General features: G+C 35.1%; 1 protein-coding gene across 1 annotated transcript; it reads right to left on the reverse strand.

Moving 5' to 3' along the window:
• Positions 1–7,861: 7,861 nt before the first annotated feature.
• On the reverse strand, positions 7,862–14,931 carry slc16a9b (solute carrier family 16 member 9b). The gene is made up of 6 exons (XM_065242785.2): positions 14,625–14,931; positions 13,707–13,917; positions 12,993–13,136; positions 12,609–12,704; positions 9,271–10,080; positions 7,862–9,006 (listed from the first exon to the last, which is right to left on the reverse strand). The coding sequence occupies exons 2-6, from the start codon at positions 13,900–13,902 to the stop codon at positions 8,822–8,824; spliced, it is 1,431 nt and encodes a 476-aa protein (XP_065098857.1). The 5' UTR covers positions 13,903–13,917; positions 14,625–14,931; the 3' UTR covers positions 7,862–8,821.
• Positions 14,932–15,533: the final 602 nt, after the last annotated feature.

Here is a 15,533-nt window from a genome sequence, read left to right on the forward strand (position 1 = left end):
CCATATTTTTTACGGTCTATGGCTGTAGCTCATTTACATTAGGTACACACATAAAAACAGCGCATTTTGCACCCATCGCAAAAAAGGGCATTTTGGACATATAATGAATAATCTGTAAAGTATTTTGAGCTAAAACTTCATGGACACATTCTGGACACACCTAATTACATCTTGTAAAAATGGGCATAATATGTGCCCTTTAATTTAACTCAGGCTCTCGCGGGCCACATAAGTAAAATAATTTTTAAATAAGTCTTGCAGGTCACATAAGGATGAGGAGGAGGGCCAGAATTGATTTTAACACCCCTGATTTAACTAATGCCTAGTCCTGAATTTAGCTAAGTCTTGTCTGTGAAACCAGGCCATGCTGTTTAACCTTGAGGTTTGTAGGTTTGCACATTATTACTAAATGTATTAGCTTTATAAAGAAAATGTCTGACCATTCATATTTTTGTTGACAGTTTGTGTCCAAAACCTTTATATAGCAAAATCTTTGGACATTTATTTCAAAGACCATGCAGTTTAAGGTGATCAGGTTTGCACCAGCATACCGGTATTTAAAAGACTACACACGATATCTGAATCTGCATTAAAATGTTTCTGTGTAAATATTTAGATGTATGACATATCGATATCATATTAATTGCAATGTTGGTGGACAGACATGCTGAGGCAGCAAATCCAAGTGCAGAAATGTATTAGGTAAACACAAAGCAAAGCAGGCAAAACAAAAACAAGACGGGACAAGGAAACCAACCAACCATTACATACACAAAACAAAATGTTATTAATTTTTATCACTGTGATAGATTGTCTGAATCTAAGACTTGTTGTAAAATGTAAAAAAAAAATTCTTTCGTAAGACTTTCATTGTCACAGAAATTGTTCCTGAACCTCACAAACCCTGTATTGTGTGACCCTGGATCTTGTTCCTCATACACAAATGTCTCTATGTCACATAAAACACACAACATCAGCACCTGCTGCTCATCTCTCCAATATTCAACACATTATTTTGTTTGTGTAATTGTCTTGACTTATTATGTTGACATATAGTATCATCCCACACATTACAATACTAAAACAAAAGAAAGCAGAGTTTCATGATTCATAAGTAAAAGCTGTCCATGCACTGCAAAAAATTACTTTCTTACTTAGTATTTTTGTCTTGTTTTCAGTAGAAATATCTAAAAATTCTTAAATTAAGATGGTTTTTCTTGATGAGCAAAATGAGTCTAGTTTTAAGACAAATAATATACAATTTAAGTGAAATTGTCCTTAAAACAAGCAAAATTATCTGCCAATGGGGTGAGAAAAAAATTGTGAAATAAGATTTCTTTTTTCTTAAACACTTAATTCAAGTAAAATTTTCTCACCCCATTGGCAGATATTTTTGCATGTTTTAAGCACAAATCTACTTAAATTGTATATTTTTTGTCTAAAAACTAGTATTATTTTCTTAGGTCATTTTGCTCATCAAGAAAATACATCTTGATTTAAGAATGTTTAGATATTTCTACTGAAAACAAGACAAAAATGCTAAGTAAGAAAGTGATTTTTTGCAGTGTGTGTGTGAAAAACAGGAACAGCCTGTGGATGGAGAATCCTGCTCTTTCACACCTCAGAAACTTGCATAATAAAAACAAGAGATCATGAATAATTCATCTGATTAATAATACAACTAATAAACTCTGGAGGAAATATTAAAAGCTTAACTTCCATAATAGGTGGCCTTATAATCACTACACAAACAAAAAATTACCATAGGCTACTGTTATTTTATTATTATATTTGCCTTTGATATTTGCATTGATTTTTACCAGTGAGAACAAACACATATGTTTTTATATCTCTGATGTTTCTTCTGTTAACAGATTCTTTATCTATGGACTGCAGTAATCTCGTGTGTTTCTCCTTTAAAATGTTGAGATTGGAGAGGTTTGAAATTTTGTAACTAATGCAATAATATTCTGACATTAGTCATAAGTGTAAGAGACATTGTGTATTTGTATAACTGCATGTCAACAAAATTGTTAAGAAAGTTGAAGGATCCTACCTTCGATCCTCACGTGCAGAATGTTTTTATTATTGTGTTTTTTTATGTTTAATCATTTATTTACATAATCATCATAATCATTTTATAATCATTAGTTTTTATCCATTTAATTATTGTATTTGATTATTTAATATTATTTTATCATTATCAATTTCATTATTATCATTTTTATTACTACATTATTGTTTATTAATTCATTTATTAATTATTGTTTTTATTCATTATTCATTTATTCATTCATTATTATATTTCTACATTTTATTATATAATTCATTAATTCATTGTATTTCTATATTTTATATGTCTCTTGGTGGTTCAGTTTCACATTTGGGAAGTATCTGTCACGGTGGGTAAATGCACTGCTCTCTCTGTGTCTTGTGTACGGTGTTTACTCACCTGTGATGTCATGTGCTCGTTATCCCGATTCCCTTCACCTGTGTTGATTGTCCAACTCCAGCTGCTCATCATTACAGACTCTCCATATAAACTCACTCTGCTCTCTGTTCCTCGTCAGATCCTCGCACTTTGTTTGGCCTCCGTGGTCCTCTGGATTGTTTGTACAGCGTGTGTGAATTGTAGTCGTGTCGTCTTCGTGTTGGATGTTCCGATCTCTGTTTCCTGGATTATATTTCACTACAGACCCATCCACCAACAATCACTACAACCACCGTCACCCGCTTACCACCGTAGTCCTTTGAGCACCATTACCATCATCTGGACATTGTATTGTTCCGTGTTGCTGTGTTTGTCTGCCTCTAAAAATAAACCTGTGTTATTTTTCCTGCATCTGTTTCCAGCCTGTTTATATCGTTACAGTTTCATAGAACTGTTCTGTTTGTGTGTAAACAAGATAGATAAAGAGAATGTTTATGGAAGCCCAAGGTCTAAGGGATGATGCAGCTGAGCAATTTTGGATATAACCGTGCATGCTGTATTCCTGGGGTAGACGAGGTTTGAACATTGAGGCATATGCAACTGAAACTACTGTCCATCAATAAAACTCTGTTCTATTTTTATCATCTAAACCTCCGTCTCACGACTCTGTTTATGCTCTCCAGCAACGATTGATCAGCCTTGTATCTGACAGATACTTTAACAAAGTAAACTTATATTTTCTGATGTGATCTGGTGTCCGGGGCTGGATCGTTCTTTTTTATTTTGTCTGTGGTGTGGAGTCCAGATCTAACAAAGTGAAGGAAAAATATTTAAGACAAAGATATTACTTAACATCTGAGCTCCGGTACATCTCCTGTAAATTGTTTTTTGTGAAATTCACATAGAAAGCTATTGTTTTCATAGTGCTAATGTCTGAGGCTTTATATGTTAATAACATCTAGAAAAACTCCTCTTCATCAGTGTGGGAGAGAGAAAGAGAGCGGTAGACATGTAATGAATTCTGATATATCTGGTGCAGTGGGCCTTCATAATGATATAAAATGCATAAAGTTTTTGTTTTGACATGTTTGTTAGTATTTGTTAGCCACTTTATAAAAATCTGATAATTTACTCATCAGCATGTCATCCAAGATGTTTATGTCTTTCTTTGTTTAGTCAAGAAGGAATTCGTTTTTTAAAGAAAACATTCCAGGATTTTTCTCCATATAGTGGACTTAGTGGACCTCAACAGTTTACAGTTTCATTGCAGCTCATAAGGGCTCTTAACGATCCTAACTGAGGCATAAGGGTCTTAACTAGCGAAACGATTGTCATTTTCACCAAGAAAAAGTACTTTAAACGACACAAACATGTAGTGAATCATAAGTTATCCACAGATAGTGGGATAATATTTTTTGTGTGTTGCTTGCTTGTGACCTTCCTTCTGTGTTACGCCTCGAGGGGGTCGGGTTTTTCCAGAAAGGATTGTAAGAGCTGATCTGTCTTTTATAAATCTATTAAAACTAAAGACTCTTTGGAGATATGAAGGATGCAGTACAACTCTATAGGTACTCAAGAGGTACTCAAGGCTTTTCACAAATGTTTCTTCTCCTTGCAGGGCCTTTAATGCCCTAACAGAAGAAACACGCTAATGTATAGTCATCATATTTGTCCTACCAAGTGGACATAACACATTAATAATGCATGGCTGGAGAGAGAAAGAGAGAGAGAGACCTGATTACAGTGAAGTCAGGAAAGTTTGGCCTGCAAAAAAGAATGAGGTCACACCAAAACAGCTGGCAGGCCAAAACAAAATAATGCCATAGAAAGAAACACAATGAATGTTTATCTGTCCCTCCAAAATACATATGTAGGTTATAAATTTGCCTCAGAATGAAAGACAAGTAGGTTACATATACAATCATGTTTTTTACATTTAATCTTAAATGTTGACCTGTTTTTTATTCATTATTCATTTTATTCATGTTTTGTAAAATTGTAATAAGACTTAAATTATTTTAGGAGCCCATGCTGTAAAAGTGCATTTTTAAAGTAGTTACATTGTAGTTTACAGAGCTAATGGTTGATCTGAATAAATAGTTGAGTTGATGTAGACACTGATGTATTGCATCCATTTAATGTCAAAAGATCTTGCACAAGGCATCCATTTTATTACCAAGGGATACATAAAGCCAGAGAAAGAATTAAATGCTTGATACTTGAGAAGCTCATCTGGGCTTTCACGAATTAAAAGACAACAGAGATTCTTTAGTCTCGCGAGATGTTTAAACAGATGCCATATTAATTTTAATATATATCATACAGGACACAATAATATAATGTTGGTTACACTGCATTTGGATTTAAAGAGTGACTCATGAAACGGATGTTTTGTCACTAGCAAAACACAGGAAATAGAAATGTCTTTAACGCTGGTCTGAGGCGGATAAGGCTCTTGTTTTAATTTGTTGTGAAGCTGAATGGCGTAGACTGTCCTCAGGTGACTCACAAGATCTTTAGATTGATGGAACAACGGCAAATCAACAACCCCACAATCTCATCTGAATGACTCTTCACCAACTCCCGATATCAATAAAGGAAAGGTTACAAAATTGGCTTCTAACTTCCTAGTGTACATCCCTAAAAGTGTGACAGTCTATTGTGAGGTTTTTACAAAAGCATGTATAGACCATAGACTGTGAAAAATATGGACTTAGTGTCTGTGACATCACCCATAGGTTTGTAAAATGGTTTTTTTGAAGTCAATAGTTGGCAGGGCTTGCTGTCACCATCCTGGCATTGCGTCACCGTGCATCACTCGCAGATAACTGAAAATGGGTAAAGGGGCTGGGCATGGGTGAAGCTGAAGGTGGCTGGTTGCTGAAATCATGCAATGTTAGTGATAGCAAGGGCAGTTTACCCATTACTCAAGGGGCCATGCCCTTAATTATTCAGAACTTTAAGGCCTTAATACACTGCACAAATTACTTTCTAACTTAGTATTTTTGTATTTTTTTAGTACAAATATCAAAAAAATTCTTAAGATGCATTTTCTTGATGAGCAAAGTGATGAAGAAAATAAATATACACTAAAAACAAATCTGTAGAAATTACAGTAGTACTGGCAGCTGGTTGCCAGTAACTTACTGTAGATTTTACATTTATGCTATTTACTGGCAACAGTTTGTTCAGTTACTGGCAACCAGCTGCATAATTACAGCTATTTTCTACAGTGTAGTTTAAACAAACAAATATATATATATATATATATATATATATATATATATATATATATATATATATATATATATATATATATATATATATATATATATATATATATATATATATATATATATATATATATATATATATAAGCAAATACATCTTGAACATTTTTAAACTATTAAAAAAATTTGCTCACCCCACTGGCAGATTTATACATTTTTTAGCTTGTTTTAGTCACAAATTCACATACATTTGATATTTTGTGTCTAAAAACTAGACTTATTTGCTAAGATAATTTGCTCATCGAGAAAATGCACCTAAATTTAAGAATTTTTAGATATTTGTATTAAAAACAGGAGACAAAAATACTAAGAAAGTCATTTTTGGGGAGTCATTGACTCCCTTTTGTAGCCAGCCTCTAGCGGCCAGTCTATGAAATGCAGTTTGAGTCACTTTTGTGTAGCCTTTAAGATAACTACACTAAAATACACAAAATACATGTAGAAAAGTCCCTGATCCAATTCTGAGTTGTACAGTTGCATCTCATAGGCATGAATGTTGCGATTGGATGGGGAATTGTGTCTGATAAAGAGCTTGATTGGCACAAATTATGTATTTTGAAGTATAAAAATAATCATCTTAAATGTATTGAAAATACAATACAAATACCATTTAACTTTTTTTAAATAAAATTGAAATACTGCCCATAATGTTGGCTAGAATAAACACAAGAATATATGACATGTGATGCACTCAACTTTAATTAAACATATATAAAAATATTTATAGGCTACCACAATAGTTATATTGAATGGAACCGAACATTAACATCTTTTGTTCTGATACTAATACAATTAATAATTTCCTAACTTTCTGTGGGTTCTTGTTATTTCATGTAAAGCTGCTTTGAAACAATGCAACATTGTAAAAAAAAAGCGCTATATAAACAAATTTGATTTGACTAGACGACGGACACACACAAAACCTCACAAATAATTACAACCAAAGTTGTAACATGGATAGTTAGTCTTTTTAACCAAATTACCTAGGTGATCAGGACCAAGACTTAATACATGTATAACTAATAGAGTTACAGTATTAATCGGATGCCTGAGACCAGAGTTCAATGATTGTTATACAATCATATAGAGAGAGGAAAACTGATTATTTATACGAAGTTAATCACAGATGGCACTCTGGAGAGCAGACCAGTGGTCATCCCCAGCATCAGTCTCAGACGTTACCATGGTAACACACTGCCAGCTCACTCTGATACAAAGTTTACCTTTGCAGACATATTAAACAATAATTATAGTTCACTGTTACTTATGTTGACCTTTGAACTTTAATAATTTAATTAAAAACTATAATTTCTGATTTTTTAAAATCTGCAGTTTATTTAACCTTACAAGGTTTACTATGCATATCTTACACAAAATATTAATGGTTATTTATCATGCATATTAAAATATATCTAAAATATTGGATGATCAATCAGTTCAAAACTGCAGGTCAGATGATGCACTGTCGCCCTCTGCTGACTGCAGGTATGTTTACTTTGTTGTCATGTGACAGATTTGATGATCACTTTGCATATATTAAAACAGTAAAAAAAGCAAAAATGTGGTATATGTTATATATTTATTAAAGCTGTTACAGTAGTTGTTGGCTAAATCAATGATTTGATGTTTTTGAATCTTGCTGTTTATATTTTAAATTATTGCTGTTGCATGAATGTTCAAGCATTAAAGTTATACTGCAGTAATGGATTTTTTTAGGGATCACAAGTAGCTTTTCTTAAAGGAGATTAAAATATGCATATGTCAGTTGTGTGGTTTCTCCACATATGATGGATAGAGACATACTGTATAAAAATAAACAAACAATTAAAAAGTAAGAAAGCTATTAGATGTTTGTTCAATGATTTAATAGCATTAGAGGTGTTCCTAGTCACATTTCACAGAAACCTGCAGGTAAACCAATCCTACTGACTGCATCAATGAAGATCTTATTGCACTCACCATGGTTACTGTCACCATAGAGACCACACAGCTAGCCCATAATGGCATTCTTATAAAACCTGTAGCAAAGAGGCCTTGCTTTGTTTGCATTCTGCATAAACAGGCCATCATAAAAGTCTTGTATCTTATTTTATAAAAAAAAAACTGTTAAAGACAAATAAATGTTTTTTTTTAATCATCAACACTTTATTAACGAAAAACAAAGATAAAACAACAGTAAAAGATAGTGGATACAGTCCACTACATGTAAAAGTTTCCTTCAATGGACACATTTGGTCCTGAAAAAAATGACCGTATTAACTATTACACTTTACAGAAAGTAAACATTTTTACCTTTACTTTTTCCTTTCTGGTGACCATCAATGTTCCTTAAATACTAAAACCAAAATAAAATTTCAAGTGTTAATTTAATGTGAAAAAGCAAAAACAAACACTAAGCATTACAAATACAACCGTACACAATCTTATGCAAAGTGTATAAAAACAGTTATTTACAAAAGTATACAAAACTAATATAGAAATTAAAGCGACATACGTAAACGGCTATAAAAACATCAACCTGACTGTCAGCACATCTACAAAAACATATTGCTTCATAATGTGTAAATATTGAGTATCTACTACAGTCTGTATTACAACATAGAAAATTCAAAGGCAAAACATACATAGTGGCTTTATGGTGCTGTGGCTGTGTGTGACCTGTCTTTGACATCAGTTACAGCATTTAACATAAACAAAAGACAAATAAATACATCATCAACACAAAAGAGCTTTGGTACCAATACTGCAAAATATTTTTCAGGATAAAAGCTATAAAAAATTACATTTATTTATAGTTAAAAATAGTGGCCATACAACAAAACCTAAATGTTTCAGACTATGTGTAAACGGATCAAGTCTCAGACCATTTTAAAACAATACAACAAACGATAAATTTGAAGTTGTTTTATGTTTACAATAAACAAAGACAATTGTAAAACTGAAAACTTTTACGTATGTCAGACCAGAGCCTCTTAAAACAAGGCCAGATAAACACAGGACGATCCTGTTTGATTTCCTGGAGTTTTTAGCATAACATTCTCACAAAAATGAAAAAGAGTTGCAAGAGTGCATAAACAAGCGCTGATCTCGTGTTAAAAACTCAGGCCACAGTGGCCACCGTATCGCACTCTGTGTTGTTTTCGATCTCGGATGTGTTGGCTTCATCCTGGTTCTTGTTCCAGCAAGACAAAGCAGAAATGAAAAGAGCAGCTCCTCCCAACAACACCAAACCACCACTGCAGAAGAACGCCAGGTTGTACGAGTGCATCCAGTCATAAATCCAGCCTGGAGTCAACCGAAAAACACAAGTTATAGGATTGGGTTTAATTAAAGAGACCCTATTTTCTGTTTCACGATTTTATATTTCTTTCGTTATGTAAGTGTGTGTTAGTACATGTTAACAATCCCAAAGTAAACAACGACACAAGTTATGGTTTCCAACCTAAATCTCTTTTCTTGGACTTCAATGAATGCAAGGACTTTTTCTTCTGTACTCATTTACCTCTAAAGTATTTATGAAATCATGACAACAGGTTCCAAAAACATTACCTGCAATGGGTGGTCCGAGCATGATGCTAAATCCGCTGAAGAACATCAAGATCCCGTACGCCTCAGTCAGACGATCCATTCCCACAACCTTAGTGGTCATGTAGGGTATGACGGACCAGTTCCCGGAACAAAACCCCAGCACGGCAGAGATAACCTGCAGCCCGGCATAGTTTTTGGTGAAAGGAATTACGAGGAGTGCCAGACCGGTGCCCAGCAAAGTGAAGGCGTAGAGGAAGATGCTGTTCATCCACCGAATGTCCATGACGATGCCCAACAGCAGCTTTCCCACCCCAGCAGAGATGGAAATGATGGAGACCAGAGGGATGGTGCTGATGCCCTCAATCAGACCCTCGCCCTGAGCTAAATCCTCCAGGAAGAGGAGAGGGGGATACAATCCGAGGCAACTCATGAATAAAGACACGCACATGGCCAGGAAAACCCGATTCTGAAGCAGCTCTCCAGCCGAGTGCAAGTATTCACAGTACATCTTTTGTTTGCTCTTTATTATCTGCACCAGCGCCGCGTACCTCAGGCGGCTTGCTGTGTTTTTAGTCTCCCCTGTGATGAGCACTTTTGTGACCGAACGGTTTATCTCGACCGGATCCTCCGCCACAGGGTCTTCGGCCTTCTCGCTCAGTGCTTTTCTCTGTTTGAGGTAGTAGGCTGGCAGGTGCAGTGGCCTCATGAATCCAGCACAGGCGATGATGTTTAGTGCAAAACCACCAATTAGCAAAAGGCAGCCGTCGAGACCAAAGAGCACAATGAACTCATTCTGCAGAGTGGCATATAGGAAACCTCCAATACTCGTACCTGTGAACATTGAAGCAATGCTAACTGTTATGATTTATGTTTGTTTAGGTTATCAAATATCAAATCAAACTATCATGAAGTAAGGATGAGAACGCAGAAACAGTGAATAAGTGTGGCTGAGACAATGCAAAGTAAAAGATGTGCAAGGCAGACTTTTCTAAAACACAAAGAGTAAAACCACTGGACACATTGATAAGGTATTTGTAAGGTGGAGGATGTTGAGGGAATGTTGTGGATTTAATGAAGTTTATTCCTAGCAGAAGCTCCCCATGCTTCTCCACACCAAACTGCAATAATATAAAAAAAAATAATAACTCAGATCACACTTTACAGGCCTCTGCTTTACGTCTTTTCATATCACCACTGAAAAGCAAAAGAACATGAAATATTGTTGGATACCTGAATGTGTTTTTACCTATAGTGACTTTAAGAGTACTGTATTTTTAGAGACGTATATCGATAATGATGTAAAAATGTGTTTTATTTTTGTAATTCTAGTTGGTGCCTCTAGCTGTGCAGAAATGACACAGATCAAAATGTTTATGTGAAAAGTGTCTTAACGTTGAAATGGTAATGTTTTATTTACAGGGATGCAAACTTGTCTCCTTCCATTCCAAATTTGCCGTTACATCCAAAATAGGTCCTTCTTGTGATCTGATTCAATGAGTTTTGTAGGTTATGGCGGTTATGTTTTACAATTTATAGTCACCTAATTTGGCTATTTGACACATTCAATTTGTGCACATATACAGAAGAATTGTGCTTAAGTTTACATCTTATATTTACCTCTTATTTACACATCACAGAAACATGCATCAACGAGGCAATGACAACACGCATTATTATTAAGATAATGGGGTGACGCGCTGTACATGCTGCTGCATTCATGTCTTTCATAACATTACATAAAGCAATAAAATAGTGTTGTGCCTCTCGATCATTGTGTTTTCTTTGCCTATATCTGAAAACTTCTTAAACTCAACTTTGACTTTTATCCAGAGATAAAGCGTGAACTCAATGAGAGATGATGTGCGCTGCGTTGCCAAGTCCTCTGCTTTTAAACTGTTTCAGTTAGTTGATTTTTTTCTGCGGGTTAAAGATGAAAGGATTTTGTTTATTAGTTATTGGTATTTGTCTGTAAATAGTCATTGGGATGCTTTTGGGCTAGTTTTGAATTTCCAGACCCTGGATTATTTGTTTATGTGTACTGAATAATATGAAATACAATTTACTGTAATACTTTTTTGTATCTTGTTTATGTCAGTAAAGTTATTCATGTCATGTTCATGGTGCATTAACTAATGTTAACAGTATTAGTAAATGCTAAAGTTAATATGATCTACAATCTATACAAATATTCAAATGACAATACAAATAAAATTTATATATAAACTGTGATATACCGTGTAAATTTTATTTATAAACCACACACTTAACCTTTTAAATGTCTTAAAAATAGGCACCAGGGGGCGTATTACAGAAACTTTCTATCTTATGTCTTAACTATCTTAGGATATGTTAAATTAGGATTTTTCGCAAATTATATTACAGAAGCAAATCTTAGGATTCTCATCTTATCTCACCAAATCTTATCTCATCTCTAGGTAGGAAATCTTAAATCGCTTCATCATGTTCGGCAACCAACTCTTGGGTCTGTTACCAAGCAACCAACAATGTGTGAGCTGCTGCTGCAGTAAACAAAAGACGTGTCCTTTATATTTCAATAGGGCAGAAAAATAAATTTTATTAAATTCATTGTAATAATAGTCTTATAATGTTTTTATAAGTGTTTTAGCATCAGTGTGCGTTGCACATCATCTATGAGTTCCCATTAAATTTAAACATTTAGCAAATGTTACTAACAAAAATGAGAAAACTATTCTTCCTAAGTGCTTGGATACTACTGTACATTTCAACATTTGATCGAGAAATGAGAATAAATAGATGCTGACTGTGTACTGTATTCATTGTGATCCCATCAAGTGATCACTGATAAGATAACTTAACTGTGATTGTTTCAGTTAGCTTTCTTTTTTCAAGTTTTAAGTTAGGACACCTGTGGGGTTGCCCTAAAGTTAAGACCATTTTTAGGATGTTTTGTCAAGTTAGGATGCTTCTATAATGCCACTTTCATATATAAAGTTAAGATAAGATAATGCACTTAGAAATGCTATTCTGTAATAGCTTTTGTCTTAAATGAGGTCCAATGTGGAATTACCATGGTTACCAAACAGTAAAGATAAGATTTTAAATTTAAGATTTGTCTGTAATACACCCCCAGATCAATGTTTGGGGTAACTGTGGTATAAGCGGAATAACTGATTCCGGTCCTTTGAATTATTTGAAATAATGCACACCCGCAGTGTAACTCATTACCACCTTGGGTGTGCATTATTTTCTTATAATTCAACGGCCAGTCGTCAATTATTCCTTACATATAGCTTGTGTCTTTGTCACCTTTTCCACCCCGATGAGTTTGCATCCCTGTTATTTTTTACTTTGCAGTCAATTATGATTAAAACATTTACCTGTTGTAACAATGCCGAGAGCAAGACCACGTCTATTGTCGAAATACTGGCATGTGATGGTTACAGTAGCAGCATAAACAAGTCCACAGCCAAGTCCTGTGTAGTACAAGGTTAAAATTATTAAAACAAAATTATTGTTTTTATTTTGATTAAATATTCAGGCTAATAGACATTCAACATTAGATATATTATCTGTATTAATTCATATAAATTAGCCTGATCTGACGATTGTTGTGAAACAATTCAAAAATATACTGACAGTTTGTTATAGTTGTGAAAAACATATTTTGTGTACATCTCACTTGCTGTCAAACTTAGCTTTTTGTTAATGCTAGCTAATGAAAAACCTATTTCAGTCATTCAATACACTTGCCAACAACTTACCAACCACTATTCCATAAGAGAATATAAGAAACTGAACGTTGGGTGCAAATGCACTAAGCATAAGCCCTCCAGAGACCATGACCCCACTGAAGATGGTCACAGGTCTGGCCCCAAAATTCACAACACAGGCACTGCAGATGGGACCTGTGCCAAAAAAAAACAAGCATTACAGTATATAATGATATATAAGACACAAAAAACACTGCTCAACTGTGACATTAAAACATTTTTATCTAGCTTTACCAGACTTAGTGTTTCTCTGTGTAAAACTGAGGGACGCTGCACTGCAACTGTTTTGTTCATTGTTAAACTATTTCTGTAGCTTTAAGGAGTAGTCCACTCTATAGATGGGGCCCATTGACTTACCATAGTATTTTTTTTCCTACTATAAAAAGTCAATGGACCCCATCTTTAAAGTGGACTACTCCTTTAACTGCTAGAGCAGGGTTCCCCAAATCTTATCCTGAAGGGCCTGAGCACTACAAAGTTTTGGTCCAACCCTATCAAACTTACCCACCTGTGATTTTCTAGTGATCATGAAGACCTTGATTAACTTGCTCAGGTGTGTTTGATCAGGGATGGAGCTAAACTCTGCAGCGCCTCTGCCCTCCAGGGTAAGATTTGGGGAACCCTGTGCTAGAGAATAGTGCTAGCGACACAAAGGTCATGGGTTTCATTTTTGCACAGCCCTAAACTCGAATGGTCTGTACTTACTAGCGATGAGTCCGACACCAGACACCAGAGATCCAACCCACGCCGTCATGCCCTTGCTGTCTTGAAAGGTGTTTAACCATTCCGGGTAAAGCACCCCGACAGACTGGGGTGAGCCGTAGGCCAGGAGCTGACCCATGAAAGAGGCAACCACAATGGCCCAACCCCATCCACCATCTGGAGCTTTCTGAGAACTCATTTCTGCAACTGTATCCTGCCACGTTGAAGAAAAGAAAACTCACAGTCATGTCATTGTAAACCTTTTAATGACAATGGGTAAATGACGAAGAATAACATTAAAAAGGTGATATGGAGACAGGTCTTCATCATCTTCAACACGTACGCTCCTGGCTTCAAAAGTAAACAAAAGGCAAATCTTATTTGTCTGACGCAAATAATCATAATAAACATAACACTTTGTTTAATAAGACTCGTCAGGATTGTGCGTACCACTTGCATTTCATTAATCTCACCAAATACGCATTCAGTAATAAATCATCTTTACTGTTCTAATGAGTAAAACTATGTCACATCTTATAATGAAGTAAATTTACGGCAATTTTGCATTATTGCATGAACGATCACTGTAAGTCAAACACAAAAGGCACAGTAAACACAACGCGCACACGCAGAAGAGGCGCGCGCACTGCTGCAGCCGCGTAAAAACGCACTTACTGTACCTCACTGCAACAGCTTTGTTTTATTATCAGATCAACTTTTCGTTTCACACTGATAGTCCAACCCACACTTGGTTCTGCTGTTAAAGTCATCCGTAAAATAATACGAACAACAATAGCGAACATAAATGTTACCAATACCAGTTTGATGTAGCGCGAGCGATCCATGACGTCACATCTACAGTATACTCTATAAAAATAACACGACACGTCATGCAAACAATATAAACTATGATTATCTTACCTCTCCGAGCGGATACTGGTGTTTGCCGTTTTAAATTCTGTTCCGGATGTTGATGCGGCTCTTTACGGATGCTTTGACCGTAAATGTCATATCATATTTGTGAATATATAAGACGATCAGTGATCTAAATGAATGATTGTGGGTGTGCTGATGTGAACGCACATACTGGTGATCTCTTCATCATCACCAGTGTTGGTGCTCTGATCCGCTGCAGCTCACACCGGCTTTTGTTGTCGGGTGTTTAAACCGGTTTAAAGCTGTTCGCGCTGGTCCTCCTTCACATTTCGATGCTTCAACTTCCTTTTCTCAGAGACAATAAACGCAGCTGATCTGCTGTGACATATTTATAACACTGAATGGGGTTATTAGAGATTTTAAGACCATGCATGTATAAAGATCATGTAAGTGAACGCAGACTTAGGCTAAACAAAACTGTGTGTATTTTATGCTTTATTATTTTCATGTTTTATCTCATCTTTTCTTTTTCTATATTGTTTTTCTATATTATCTCAGACAGTGACAAAATATTTATACTGTCTTGAATGTTTGTTATAAAATATATTTTCTGTAAAGCTGCTTTTGTGGTTGTAAGTCTGTGTTTCCTGCATCACAGTTATGCAGGTTTGTTTGTGAATTGTGTGTCAAACGTGCATATGATGGAGAGAGTTGCTTAAAAACATCAATTGTAACAATAAAGGAATTGTCTTTCTTTCTGAAAAGTCTTACAAACAAATTAATAAATGTGTTATCTACCATGTTCTTTTATATTTTGTTAAAAAGTTTATGCACATTAAATTTAACCTGACAACTTAAGTGGATGTGAAGGCCACATCCAACCACATTCGACACAAAGGCCACTATTAGTTTAAAGAAAGGTTATGAGTTTTATAAAGCATTATAAATAGATGC

This window comes from Paramisgurnus dabryanus, chromosome 1 (assembly GCF_030506205.2).
Source record: "Paramisgurnus dabryanus chromosome 1, PD_genome_1.1, whole genome shotgun sequence".
NCBI lineage: Eukaryota > Metazoa > Chordata > Actinopteri > Cypriniformes > Cobitidae > Paramisgurnus > Paramisgurnus dabryanus.

What these genes read in the sequence shown, in the direction of transcription:
- slc16a9b (XM_065242785.2), bottom strand. Translation starts at nt 13,902, where the DNA reads ATGAGTTCTCAGAAAGCTCCAGATGGTGGATGGGGTTGGGCCATTGTG. An exon ending in TGGTGTCGGACTCATCGCTA is followed by an intron (nt 13,137 to 13,706) that starts GTAAGTACAGAC and finishes TTTTTGGCACAG; the next exon opens with GTCCCATCTGCAGTGCCTGT. An exon ending in GCTCGGACCACCCATTGCAG is followed by an intron (nt 9,007 to 9,270) that starts GTAATGTTTTTG and finishes GGTTGACTCCAG; the next exon opens with GCTGGATTTATGACTGGATG.